At 41.5% G+C, this 14,542-nt stretch overlaps 1 protein-coding gene across 2 annotated transcripts in view; it reads right to left on the reverse strand.

Annotated features, from left to right (window-relative positions):
• The window catches only part of VGLL3 (vestigial like family member 3), a 40,789-nt gene extending 26,594 nt beyond the window's left edge, over positions 1 to 14,195 (reverse strand). The window contains exons 1-2 of one of the 2 annotated variants that reach the window (XM_072994012.2): positions 13,945 to 14,195; positions 1,041 to 1,296 (exon numbers count right to left, since the gene is read on the reverse strand). In XM_072994012.2, the coding sequence (XP_072850113.2) occupies positions 1,041 to 1,296; positions 13,945 to 14,094 (406 nt within the window). In that variant the 5' untranslated portion in view covers positions 14,095 to 14,195. Of the gene's footprint in view, positions 1 to 1,040; positions 1,297 to 12,642; positions 12,777 to 13,944 lie in introns of those variants that run through there. The other variant, XM_072994015.2, reaches the window with a different exon arrangement.
• Between the last annotated feature and the right edge of the window lie 347 nt (positions 14,196 to 14,542).

Consider the following 14,542-nt stretch of genomic DNA (forward strand, 5'->3'; position numbering starts at 1 on the left):
GAAAAAACACTATAGCAGAAAGGGAAGCACCACACCCACCCTCTTTTCTCCGCTCCTTGGGGGTCTTGGTGGATCTTACATTATCTTGTGCATAATTGTTAGGGAAAGATATTAAGTGTCAGAGAAATAAAACAACACTCCTTTCTTTCATCCAAAATGTGCATAGGGATGTTTCAGTCTGTTAAGTGAACTTGCAGAGCCATATAATTACATTCTTAAATATTTGTGAAATACTATCATGTTAACACACCCAACCCATTAACACTTCACTGCTTGCACAACTAAATTGTTAGCTATAAGCCAGTCTCCTCCAACCTGGTGCCCCCCCAGATGTGGGACCATTTTTCAGATTATTATGAGAGGCTGGGGATATTGAGAATTGTAGTTTAAGTACCAAATTGGGTGAAATTAATTTTATATCTATCTATCTATCTATCTATCTATCTATCTATCTATCTATCTATCTATCTATCTATCTATCTATCTATCTATCTATCTATCTATCTATCTATCTATCTATCTATCTATCTATCTGGTTCTTTAATTTTGAGAAAAAACCTATTTTGACACCATCTATCTGGCGAGATGTTCTGCTGGCACCAATTTTTAAAATTCACCACAAATCACCTCCACTCAGAGCTGATTTTAATTGAAATGACATGGAATTTTATTGCTGAACAATTTGTTTCCATCTGAAGATGGCTATAATGATATTGTTGATTAAGCTTAAATTGAAAAGACTTGAGTGTGACAAGTTTGCATTTTGTTCTGCTATAACCCCCAATATCTATTAAGAACAACAGTAATTTTTTCTGATATTTCTGACCTAAGTCTGGTAAGGCTGATGTAAGTACCCAATGTAAGTACCCAATGCAAGCCAAACCTACATCTATATGCATCCCTCAAGTTTGGGGAGGAGAACCCAGCTTTCAGAAAGATTATAGGAATAAACATTCAGGCACATGCCAAAAGACAAGGCATGTGATGACATAACCAGTTGTACAAACTACCTTCAAATGCATTTTTCTTCTAAGCCTTACCTCTCCATAGAGAATTCAGCCCTGTTTTGCTTTTTGAAATGGCTGCCTCTGGATCCAAGCTGCTGGCTTGGTTTAAAGCTCTTGAGAAGTGTTCATCCACTACTGATCCAATGTCTCCCTGAAAGTAAGTGAAAAGGACGCAGCGAGAGTTAAGGTACTCCATCTCAGTAGGCTGGTCTTTCTCATCTTCCTCTTGTTTATTAGGAAGCGTCACTTCCAGAGATTCTTGCATCTTGCCGTATACAACTATCTTATTCTGTTAGAAAAGAGGGCAGAGGGCAGAAAAAACAGAGAATAAAGTAAAACACTATTTACAGATTACAGAAGCAGCAAACATTCAATTATGTATCTCATGACAACTGGAAGGAATTATTTCTTCATTTTCATACCACCCGTTAGTGTACTATCTGCCCCAGCCTTTATTTTAGATGGTGTCTTGGCTAAACCCTTCCTGCCTTATATCTCACCCATTCTCCTTGTTGACTGTTTGTCAATGCCAAAGGCCGGGAAGAGAACAAACCCTCCCTTACATTTTGCTAACAACTAAATAGTTCCTTCCCTTACTTCAGTCCCAGAGTTGGCACCCATCATCTGTAAATGACAGAGAACCAAAAGCAGATTAAGCCCCTGTCTCATTGCGAAGAAGTTTTAGAGGCATAGGGAAGGATAGCTCTTGATTAGGAAACAAAAGCAGAACAAGGACAAATGCAAGACAAAAGAAAGCATCATCCCAGATTCCATTCTGTATAGCTACAAATCCATGGCAACTCTCGTTTCAAATAAACCTGATGCCTCAAGCCCATATTATTTCAATGTAATCTTACTCATACCTTCCTGGCAATAGGTCTCACTGAACTCTGTAGGAATTACTTCCGCTAACAAAACTTTCTCCCCCTTTCCAAGTTAGCACAAATAAGCTGCTATTAGGCAACCCTGTTTTGTTTCAGAGCTCATTGGTTATCAGGAAAATTATGCAACATTTGAGATGTATATGTCATAAAATGTTCTGGCCTCCTAACTTAATGTCAGGCATCTTCCTCATAGTCTGTACTCATAATAGTTTCCGGGATTGCGTATACTTTGCGGAGGTGGATGCCGCTTCACATAGATGTGGGAGGCACATTGAAGCCTGCTGTAAGAAAGAAAAAAAAATCCCAACACAGAACACTGCCAAAGGTACAAAACAAATCTGTCTTCCACCCTCATTCAAATAAATGTTGCATTTTTTTACATAACACCCATTTATAAAAACATTACTTATAAAGATGATTAAATGTGATGAGATTAGTGTGAAATAAACAAACCATTTTAAAAATCCTTAAGGGTGGGAAAAGAAAAATAATTAAAAGGCAATGTTGGACAAAAGCTTCTGCATATCTATTCCTGATTCTTCTTTCAAAACCAACCAAAATGTCAAAAAAAAAGTGTAAAGATCAATTTGACATGGAACATATTTTTAAGATGTTCTACTTTCAGATGTTTTCCGAGAAGCTCAGTTCCCCACCCTTTGCAGACACTATTTCATGCCCAACATTGAGCAAAGAAGGGGATGAGTGTGAATTTTTGGCTTCATAGTTAGCTGCTACTCAGTTCACACCAAGATTTCTGGGCAAGGCACCTGCCTAAAGATGACCCAAGCTGTGCTAACTTGCTGACTCCGCAATGCGTGACTGGGAAGGTCATCATCCACAGTAAAGTCTTCTCTTCTTCAGTCTTCGCTTGGGGAATAAAGCCTGACCTTATCTTGGTGAAGGGCCAATTTGTTTTGACTTCTTTCCATACAACGATCATAATCCAGGATTATTCCTTCTCTTTCCTCATAAGAATATGTTTGCCCATTCATTTCTAAGCAAGGATGGCCAAAGCAATGCTTTCCCAATAGTGCTGGACTCCAGCTTCTAGCGTCCCTCACCTATATCTATGCTGGATAGGGCTGATGGGAGCTGCAGTCCATTATCTTCTAGAAGGTCACGCTTTACATACCCATGTTTCTAACTACCATATATCATAGCTGGGCTAGAAAGAAAGGCTGAGCTTTCCCTAAGAGATTCTCTGGCCTCAAGGTGCAGCCACCAAGGAATTCATGGTGTCTGGCATCACAAATGCCTTACACTTTCTGATGTCTTACTTACACCCATTTTCCTCTTTGGGTCACAATGTTTTCCCTGCTGCTAGCAGATGGTGTTTGTCAGTAACATCCGTGTGTCCCTGCTCACGTTCCACCAAATTTAAGCAAGCTGCAAGCTACCAAGCTGTGGTGTGCTTCCAGCCCAGTTCCAAATTTGTTTCCCATCCCTTTTCTCTCCCCACTTTGAGCAAAAAGAAAAAAAGGGAAAAAGGATGCTTGCCAGCCATAACAATTAACTTAACACAGCCATTATAAAAGAGACAACTGAAAGGTGTGTTACATGAACACCACCAGCACTACAGATTGACTTTTACAAAATATATACACAATGTTACTATGCATTTTATTCTATTTTATTTATTTTGGATACAGCATCATCTGTTTGACATTAGAACATTTCTTTATATTTTTACTTTTTTAAAATACAGCATTACCCCACAGCATTTATTTGAGCATTTGCTAATGCTTTACTTGGGTTTAAAATAAATAGCTACAGGGTATAATACAAACCTGATATGGGATATCCCATACATAAGGCAGATGAGACGATTACAGGAGACCTTCAAAGGGAAAACAATTTGCAATATCTCTAGTTTTGTACTTTTAAAAAAAGTGTGCATGGAATTTTTATTAAAAAAATTTAATGTTAGTACACAGCTTCTCAGGCCAGGGCTTCCATTTGGTTTATGCTACTCTGTAAAATGGCACCTACCTGGATGTCATTGCAATGTAAGTGAACAGGAAGAAGATCTGATTTTGAACATTTATGGGTGAATGCAAAAAGACATCTGTTCCAGTATTTTCTGACACTTCAACATTCCAGGGACTTCCACAAAACACTTGCTTAAATCACTTACTGAACTTACTGTATCACGGCAATATCACACTGGCCCTCACTGGGTTTGTACAAGTATTAAATATTTCATTTAGAAATATTTCAGCGTTCTTAACACTGTAGTAGCTATGACAATAGGTAGTTTTGCACTCATTTGTGAGCTATGTTTAGTTATCCCTTCCAGGGGAACCTTGGCACTGTTATTCTTCAGGCAAAAAAGAAAAGAAGAAAAGTTACTATCCACCCCTTGCTCTGCATGAAAAGCTCATTTCAAATACTCCGAGTACACATGTATAGAAGGGAACTGGATTGGGAAGGCAGGCTCTTCTCCAACGTAAGCACAGCTGTTAGGCTGCCTGAAAAGTTCCTATATGAGCACAAGCTACAACATGCAGGCTTCCCACTCCTATGAACAAATCAACATAGATCAACTTTATGCATGTAATGAGGGGTTAGGACTGATATCATGAACTCCACTGCTCTCCCAAGCATTCACTTCTATCAAGTGCAATGTCAGGAGTGTGTGTTGGGGGGACGGGACACATAAACATAGATTTTAAGTGTGCCAAAGTCATCTGCACAATATTTGTTGTATTCTGAGACATTTGTTTTCAGGCCAACAAAACGTGTGTTAGAAATAATCCACTGTACTTAGAATACTGTATACACTTTAGCCTCTGTACCTCTTTCCACAAACAACAAACAAACAGACAGACAAAATTATCTCTTGGTTGTTGTGGGTTTTTCGGGCTCTTTGGCCGTGTTCTGAAGGTTGTTCTTCCTGACGTTTCACCAGTCTCTGTGGCCGGCATCTTCAGAGCATGGACTGAGTTCCTACTCTAGTCCTCTGAAGATGGCGGCCACAGAGACTGGCGAAACGTCAGGAAGAACAACCTTCAGAACACAGCCAAAGAGCCCGAAAAACCCACAACAACCATCAGATCCCGGCCGTGAAAGCCTTTGAGAATACAATATTATCTCTATTGAGCACTTAAAGGGAAAAAAAATACAGGAACCAACCTCTGAGTTAAAGATTGCCATTTTCCATGTGGCATAATATCTTGTCAATATACAAAAGGTTTTTTTTAGTATTAAAAATTACATTCTGCGGTGACTGTCATCGTTTGAAAATTGGATTTTTAATCCCCTCATGTTAGTTTCCCCACAAGTACAACTCTATTATTTTGCCATTTTAAATTTCATTTTTCATGACAGTTTATTGGGATGATTTTCAAATAGTAAACAAGGAAAATTTGCAGGTGAAGGATAAAGCTAGGGGGTGGGGACAATACATAACCATGTTCCTGGGATCCAGATGCTGTTGCCTGGATGTCTGCTGGTGTTTGTATGCGAAGAGAGGAATTCAGGAAATTAAAACTCATATCCAGAGCTGCTGCTCTGTGCAGGAATGCTCTTCTTTTCAGATTCAAGACTCTCAGCATTCACATTTCAATTTCTACTGTAGCTCATATCCAGAGTTATTGCTGAAAGTTATTTTTACTTAATTTCTAGATAACTAAACTGAACCTTTGATATTGCTTTTTTATCCTGAGATATAAATAATAAGAAGCTGCTGCTTCCTTTATACAGCAGTCCTCTACTGAAAAAGAGTCAGTTATACTGTATTGTAAAAGCTGGAATTACGAATGTTATTCTAATTAACAGTTATTAGACAAACTCTAGATTAGATGACCTCTAAGGACTTCTGTACCAGACTAAAGGCACTTCCTTTCCTCTGTTCAAATTTTTTGAACAACAGAATAGCATCAGAAGGGTCTCTTCAATTGACAGAAACTGAACAGGTCCCCACATTTCTACCAAATCAAATAAATATGGTTTTCTCAGTGAGTAGGGCAGTTGCTAATCTGACATTTAGAGCTTTAAAATAATTTGCATTTGCAAACTATATTTTGACTGGTGATTATCAAAAGTATTTCCCCTTCTGCAGTTCTAAGATGATTTGAACTATAAAATATATTGAATAATCTTTACTTACAGTTTTGGATTAATGCAAATGCAAGAGTAAGGTGACAACTCTCTTCCAAAGCACCTTGGTGTGAGTCCTTATTCACGTTGAACAAAAAATGAACGAGAAGGCTTCTACGCTCATCGGAATCCTGCGGCTGTGTTAGGTGGAAACCCTGCCAGTATTGAGAGTTTTCCCTCAGGCAATAAAGTGGGAACAATATTATGGAGCCACTAGGGCTATAACAAGCATGGTGACATACATTATCACAGCACATGCAAAGACATGTCTTGGTATAGAAAGAAGCAATGTTGTGGCCTTGCAGGGATAGCAGACAGAGAGAACAACTCGAGATGATTTGACCCTAAAACTGGAAATGATTTGATCCTAAGGGCTTTTGATTCCAAGGTATTTCACTGATGTAATATTCATTAGTGTCTGATTTATGGTAACTTTAACTGTAACACTGTGAGAATGCAACTTGTAGTATAGCTCTACTGCTCCACATAACACCACAGCAGTTATGCCAGTAGATAAGAATAATGTTCATAATCACACATGAATGCATCTTCAGGCTGAATGTAATTCACCAAGTCAGACAAATTAGCCATCTAACATAGAAAGGTCTGTGCTTCCTGGAAGGGGTGCTCCAAGATCTGAAACTGAGGCCTTTTCCATAATCTGTTACTTTTGACCTGGAGATGCCAGGAAATAAATCTGGGCCCTTCACTTACAAAATGTGCGCTCTACAAACAGATCATAGTCTCTTATTCCACTCTGTAAAATAACACCCTGAAATATTTAGAAGATCATCCCTGCATAACATATTAAGGTTTCTGGTGCTGAAAAATAGGATTCATTTGATTTCCAACCTGCTCTGAAAACAAGAATTAAGATGCCAAAGGAGGTTGTCAAAAAGAAAAGGAGAAATTAGCTCTGGATCAATTTTATGCTTAGGACAAATGACCAGGAAATTTCTAATAATTTGCACAGCCTGTAAAAATTTTAAACTAGAAATTTCCTTCAAAATTAACAAAACAGTGGGGCTTTAAAAGTCCCACTAGACAAAAGGTACAGCTATACTACCAGCAGGGAACAAGCTAGTGTGGGATGCTTAGAAATACTCAAACTTGATTAGAATGATCTAATGATGCCTGACAATTCATAGAACCATAGAATAATGAAGTTGGAAGTGGGTTATAAGGCCATGGAGTCCAATCCCCCGCTCAACGCAGGAATACCAATCAAAGGATACTTGCCAAGTGGTTGTCTAAATTTCCAGTGCTGGAGTACTCACCACTGCTTGAGGTAAGTGGTTCCACTGCCATACTGCTCTAACACTTGGAAAGGTGACATGGAAATGATTCCTGCCAATACTGTGGAGTGGTTTAATAAATGAACCACTTCGGGATACTGGCAAATCAAGCACTTCCCCTGTTTGGCAGAGGGCAGGGGAAGTGAAAAAAATATATATTGCTTTTTTGCTGTGCATAGATTGTTGCTGATGTGCTGCATCAGTTATTTAAAAAATTAAAAATGTTTTCTTTGCCTTGTCTTATAAGAAAGGGTTGGTCAAGAAACTGCCCGAAATTAAAACCACCATGCAATGCCCAAGAAAGGTTATGAACGACAGGACCTTTTGGAGGTCAGTAATTCACTGGAAGTCAGAAGTAATGTGACATTACAAACAACCACAATGAAAGTACAGTATTTCTAATCATGTAGGACAGTGGTCCCCATCCTCAGGTAACTCAGGTGTTCTTGGGCTGAAATTCCCAGAAGCCTTCACCACCAGCTCTACTGGCCAGAGTTTCTGGGAGCTGCTGTCTGAAAACATCTGGGTTACCCAAGGCTGAGAACCATTGATGTAGGATATATATGGGATATACAGTACTTTTAAATGTAATTCAGGGCACACAGTCCAATTCCAAGTTAAGTGTTCAATGGTAAAGATTTAAGCATGCATTAAGATCTTCCCATTATAATCAGTAGAATTTAAAAGGGCTTAACATTGATTAGATCAAGACCTAGACGTTTGTAAACCACTGTACAGTTTCATTTCAGAAAATAGAAAACATCAGCTTGTGGCACAATTTATGATTAAATTATAATTAATAGAAAATGAATTTGAATTCTTCCTCTATCATATTTTGACAACACCAAAAGCAGAACAGGCTAGACAGAGCCAAGAAGAAAAACTTAAACTGTCTGAATATCTTGTTTGTGTTAGGATTTTATATAAGCCAGTTTTTGTTTTGTTTAGCCTTTTGCAGACATTGCATACTAAAATATACGTATATTCCAAATCCCGCAAAATATTCCTGGCAGTGGAATATTGCATTGCACTGAGTTTGTGTGTTGACATTCTAGACCTTTCATTACTAATGCAATCTGAAAATATAAGGAATTCTTGATTACTTTTGTTCTTCTTCTAGGCAAATTCTCCTTCTCCAAACTATAGATCATTATGCACAACACATGTCTCCTGTGTACTTTTATTAAGATCTGCTCATATATACTAATACTGTACTCTGGATGTAGAAAGGCCCAGATTCAATCTCTGGCATCTCCAGGTAGAGCAAGAAAATAATCCTGCTTGTAACCCAGGAGAGTTGCTGCCAGTTTGTATCAATACTATTGGATTAGATGGACCGTGTGGTGTAGTGGATGATGGTCTGGAACTTGGGGGATATAGGTTTGGATCCCTGCTCAGCCTGGGAATCTCACTGGTGGGGTGGAACGAATAAAACCACTCCTTAAATATCTCAGATGCCTTGAAAGCTCTTTTAGGGTCACTATATGTTGGTTTTTATTTGAGGACACATAACAAAGGGCTTGATTCATTGTAAGTCAGCTTCCAATATTCTTATCAAACTGATATTCAGCATACTCAGCTAGACGTTCCTGCCACATGTTTGGGAAGGTGAGAACGGGGCTGGATTCTTCCTCCTTTTCCAATAAATAAGTCCTTTCAGAACTTACTACAGAAAAACAGAATACAGTGGACCCTTGACTTACAGACGGCTTGACTTACAGACTTTTTGAGTTACAGACTTCTCTGGCCGCAAAATTTAGGTCTGACTTGCAGGCTGAGATTTGACTTACAGACCAGAAAAAAACCAAAATGGAACAAAAACGGCCTGTTACGGGATTAATCGGTTTTCAATGCACTGTAGGTCAATGGAGACTTGACTTACAGACTTTTTGACTTGAGAATCGCCTTCCAATACGGATTAAGTTCTCAAGTCAAGACCCCACTGTATGAAATATGAATGTGGACTAAGCTGGATCATTGCACATTCATTCTTGAGTGTTGCTCTAGTAAGATGATTTCTGTTATGAAGTATCTCATAGGACAAGACATGTGGAAATTCACCCAACAAGGAAAACAAGATGTGGAAGCTGCATGGAAGTTGCCCTTCCTGAACAAAACCCACGATTTGGCTCAATGTTTAGCACAACAATATTTATTATACCTAACATTCATACCTGTTTGAACAAAGTATGTATGTTATTCCTTTACTAGGTTTTCAGTACCATACACTAATACAAAAAACCCAACAACAAAAAACGGATAAAGAGCGCCAAATATAACTATAGTTTTTAGAAATAAATTATTCTAAATATGTTAACAATGAATATTAAAATTGGTTTTGATCTTAATATAAAAATAATTAATAATAAAATGAAGCAGAAATGTAGGAAGAGTAGAATGTAGAAAGATTAGACCTAGCCACCCATTTCAACTCCTATAAAACTAACTTTCTGTGAGAACAAGACTGTTGATCTGCATACTGCAAGATATATCTGTTGTAATACATTCAGCACATATGAAAGGCAAGTAAGGACTTCATATTTTCAGATGAATATTTCCACAGGAAAATGTGATCAAAATGTTTGATTTACCAAAATAAAACGTATCACATAGTGCTCCTTTTGATTTTAGTCCTATTACAGTAGCAATGGTTTACTCTTAAAAATGAAATGGATTTGTTTTTGCAAATGAAATTATTGTACTGCTAGTCTTATTACCCATTACTCTTGAAGACCACACAGTGATCAAGTCATGTGTGTAAGTATACATAGTGCTATGTGATTTAAACCCATTCACTTGTTCTAAAGATTTAATTATTCATTGCATGCTTAACTTAAACAAATACTAACAATTCATTGATCTCTGTTAAAATGCAAAGTTTTTTTAAAATATAATTTGTAGAAATGTATACAACTCAGCTTTTGGAGATAATGTAGTTCATGATCTCCACTGGCCTTTAACTATCAACTCTTCGATGTATCTAATATAGTTATCTCTTCATTTAAAAAGAGCTGGTTTCTTATGGTTTCCACCTAATTCAGCATATTACAGCTCAACCCTATCCAGAATTACTTGCAAGGAAACCTTATTGGTCACGTATACTACAAAGAAATATATGATCTCAAAAAGTAGTTCAGCTTCAAGACAATGATCATGCAAGGTTATGAAAGGCCTTGTGTATATCACATTCCAATACCTTAAAATTCTAAAATAAACGGTAGAGGTGTCAATGCTGAAGAACAATAAGTCTTATAAAGTTTGTAATGTTACACTTCTAAAAGTTATAGAAAACCAGAGTACCTGTTTTTCTTCATTTTGTTTTGTGTTGCATTGTTTACACACAGACAAAAAAAAAACCCCATGGAGTAATGAAAAAGTAAAATTGCAAATCAATGAATTGTTACAATCCAGCCACAATTATGAAGATCTGGATCTCAAAATCAGTTCCAATGCAAGCTGAATTGGGGGGGGGGGGGGGAATCAAAATATTTTATGTTCTTGCTATCCATGTTAGTCAAGCACTGTTGAAACTGCCCTGGCAATAAATAAAAAGGAAATGCATTGGATATAGAGATCTTTGTAGCAGAGCCCTTATTTGTGTCTCCCAGGCAGGCTGGTATTAAGGGTTACTTCCCATGTACGGAGAAAACAATTTTCATGGATAACAATGATAAAACCTTATGGAATGCAGCAACAACCCAAAAAAATGTATTCTCAGATGACTGCACTGGGGCCAAGTCAATATTAGTCTCAGTTCACCCACACACAACATAGTCTAAAAATGCTGTCAGCCTGATAAGAATTTCCTGATTTATTTTTTACATCAGCTTCTTAAATCAAAGAGTAAAAAAACCGTTCTAACTGCATTTCTAAAAGAATAAGGGTTTGTATCTGTTGTTTTAAATAGACTCTCCATTTCTGTGCCATTACGCTTACAAAAATCATTTTCGAGAAACATTACCAAGAAAATCGCAGCTCAGCTGTCTTGTTAATCTGTAGCAGCAAAGGATCTTGTGGCAATAAGAAGCAAAGAACTTTTATTTTGCGTATCTCTTTGTAGATTGAGTTCCACTTCATCAGATATACAGAGTGCATCTTCAAAACTCAAATACTTATACCCGTGAGGATGGGGATGTATGTGAAATGTGATAGAAACACAAAAGGTATCATGTATGAAGTGCTGTTGTGCTGATAGAGGACTAAGTGACAAGTAACAGACTTACAGTGCCAGTTTCTGAACTTTTAGTTAAAAGCAAGTTCCCTTAAATGTTGTTAGGCTTTTATACCAAAATACTACAGAAGGTTCAATCAGGGCCAGGCTAACTAGAATGTGTTCATTATCATATAACACTATTCACCTCCAGAAAGTAATGACCTGAGTTAAAAACACAAAGCAGCCAACTGCACGAGTAAAAACAAGAGTTTTGTGGAGCCTGGAAAATTGCCCAATTTATTGTGGCCTATCTTTCTATCTCTTACAACTCACTTCACCAAATTCCTCCCATAAAAAGAACTTTGCACCACAAAAGCTTAAATCAAAATATAATGGCTGCTGTTTTTCCTTTAACAGGCTATTACAGAGTTCCCTCTTCAAAGAAGAGAACGATATTACTTAGAAGACTAACTAACACATAAAACTAACCAGGATAGCAATTTAAGGATCAGATAAAACATATGTGTGTTTACCTGGAAGTGACTACATAACACAATCCAGCATACACTGTATTGGTTGGAAGGTGCACATAAATTTGGATTTGCTAGAACTTTTACCTGGCAACTTTCTTAAGAATAAGTCCCTTATAAATCAGTGAGATTACTTTTTCAAATAGATGCCATTGGCTATCCAGTTCTAAAATTTCTACTAGGAAGTAAGCCTCATGAAAATGAATGGACCTTCTTTGTGAATACACACTTTCAGTATCAAAAGCAAGTGTCACCAACATGATCCAGCGTTCATTCGGAATTTAGGAGAAACCACGCATGGTGCACAAAATGCCTGCTACCCAGAGAAACTCTTCGATTTACAACTTGGTAAGTGTCCCTCCGCTATGGCTGCCTGCAAAGGTCCCTGGCTGGTGCCCCATGCCTCGGTGATGCAGCCCTGCTCTGGCGCCCGCTCGCCTTCTCTGCCCTTCTTCTGCCCACAACCTTGTTTCGGCGTAAGCCTGAGACTCGCTCTGTTCCCCCCAAATGGCCAGGATCAGACCTCGCGCTCTTCTCCAGAAGCCTAGACGAACGACGCGCGCCCGGATCCCTGACCCGCACGCACAGCAGGAGAGACCCTGCAGCCCGGGGGGGGGGGGCGGCGCGGGTAGGGGGGAGGCGCGACAAGTGTCCAGCGCGACCGGCTCAGCCTACCTTGCCCGGCTCGTCTCAATGTCCCGGAGACGGTAGAGAGTCAAGAAGCCCCAGGCTCCAGGGCAGCTGCAAGGAATGCGCACAGGCAGCGGGACTGGGCTCCTGAAAGGCTCCCACAAAAGCATCCGCACGCACGGGATGCACGTTCGCACGTGCTTTTTTTCCCGCCCTCGAATACGTGACTTCTCCGTGCCTCTGGGAGCTTTCACCCAGCGAGATTTCCCTGCAGCCTCTTCTCCACTCGCAGACACACACACACACAGTCAGGCTCACCTCTCAAATTCCCCTACTACCTGTACTAGCCCACCGTGGCATATTGGGGGCAGAGGCTGGAACCGTGAGTCGCTGTTGCCACGCTGGCTAGGGATTCTGGGAGTTGTAGTCCAAAAAGGAACGTGTCCAGGCTCTGGTTTGGGGTTGCGGGCCAACTCCAAGAAACACATCGCTAAGGGTACTTCTTCCTGTGTTTTAAACAGTAGCGCGCGGGGGGGGGGGGGGCAGCTGTGACTGTTCTCCGGCGACTGAAGCAGTCTTGAAGGGCTGTCTCAGGCGGCCCTTCCAGTGAAGCGACCACATCGAACCGCCTGACTCGTGTGTCACAGACATTCCCGCGTCCTTTCTGGCACATCACGCAGTCGACTCCTCACACCTATTCCGTGCCTGTGAGTGTGACACGTGCGTGGCTCTTCGTGTGAGGCACCACTGGCAGGACCGAAGAGAACGAACTTCTTCGCTATTGTTAGTCCCAAAGAGGGGAGAATCACGGAATCCACGGGGCTCTTACGTACCTTTCACAAATCCTATTTATATCTGGGACTCACAACTGTGGGCGTGGGCGGGTGTGTTGAGAGAACAAGCCGGGAGAGACCGTGTATAAATTCCTAACACGTACCTATGGACTGACACTTTTATTTGCACTCCTACTCGAGACATCCTATATACTTAGGCTTGTTCACACGTGCATCGCCCACCGACAACGCTCTCGGGGGGGGGGGGGACAGTGTGCACGCGTTCCGGGAACCACCGATCTCACAGAGCTCGAAGTTTTCAGCGGAACCTCTTGCCACCCAATCGCTAATGTCTGAATGCACGTGTGAAGCCGTTCAAACAGAGCACTCCTTAAGCCAGGAGGAGATCTGTTCTCTACCCCTCGCTTCTCCTGCCGTCGCGACGCTTCACCCGACCCGCTTCCTGCCAGCTGGCATCTCCTACCCGTCCCGCTATTCCCACGCCCGGTCCCGCTCTTCCCGCCGGAGAAGGGCTGCCTGGCCTCCCGCCACCGGCCGCCTGCGAAGCTCTTACCTGCTGGTTCGGCGAGACCGGCGGCGGCGCAGGAAAAGAGCACGGGCCCGGGGGACTCGCCGCCGCCTCTCCCCCGGCGCTCGGCACCTTCAGCGGGGGTGGGCGGCAAGTCGCCCGCGGCGGGTGCCTCACCACGTCCGAGCAGCTCATGGCAGCAGCCGGAGACCTGCTAGTGCCCTGGCCGGGAGCGGTGCCGTCCAGCCGCCGCTGCGAGTCCGGCAGGACCCCCGATTGCTCCCGCCGCCGCCGCCGCTGCTCCCGCCTTCAGCCAGCCAGGCTCGGCAGCGGAGCCTCGGGCGGCGGCGCCAAGCGGCCAGCGCGCCTTCATCCTCAGGAGTCGCTGCCAGGCGCCCCGGCGGCGCTTATATAGACGCCCGACGACGGGAGCAACAGGCGGCAGCTATGCGGGGCCACATGGGGCGGAGGAGGCACCGTGCACCCCCACCCCCCACGGAGACGAGGCAGGGCAGAGGCCACGCACCTCCGCCGACCTGATTACCATACACACAAAGAGGGACCCCCGCGCTCTGCCAATGGCCAGAGGGACCGCGGGATGCCGAGTTGGGAAACTCTGCCCCGCCGCCTTCTGATTGGCGCA

The sequence above is a fragment of the Pogona vitticeps genome, chromosome 3 (genome assembly GCF_051106095.1).
Source record: "Pogona vitticeps strain Pit_001003342236 chromosome 3, PviZW2.1, whole genome shotgun sequence".
Classification (NCBI taxonomy): domain Eukaryota; kingdom Metazoa; phylum Chordata; class Lepidosauria; order Squamata; family Agamidae; genus Pogona; species Pogona vitticeps.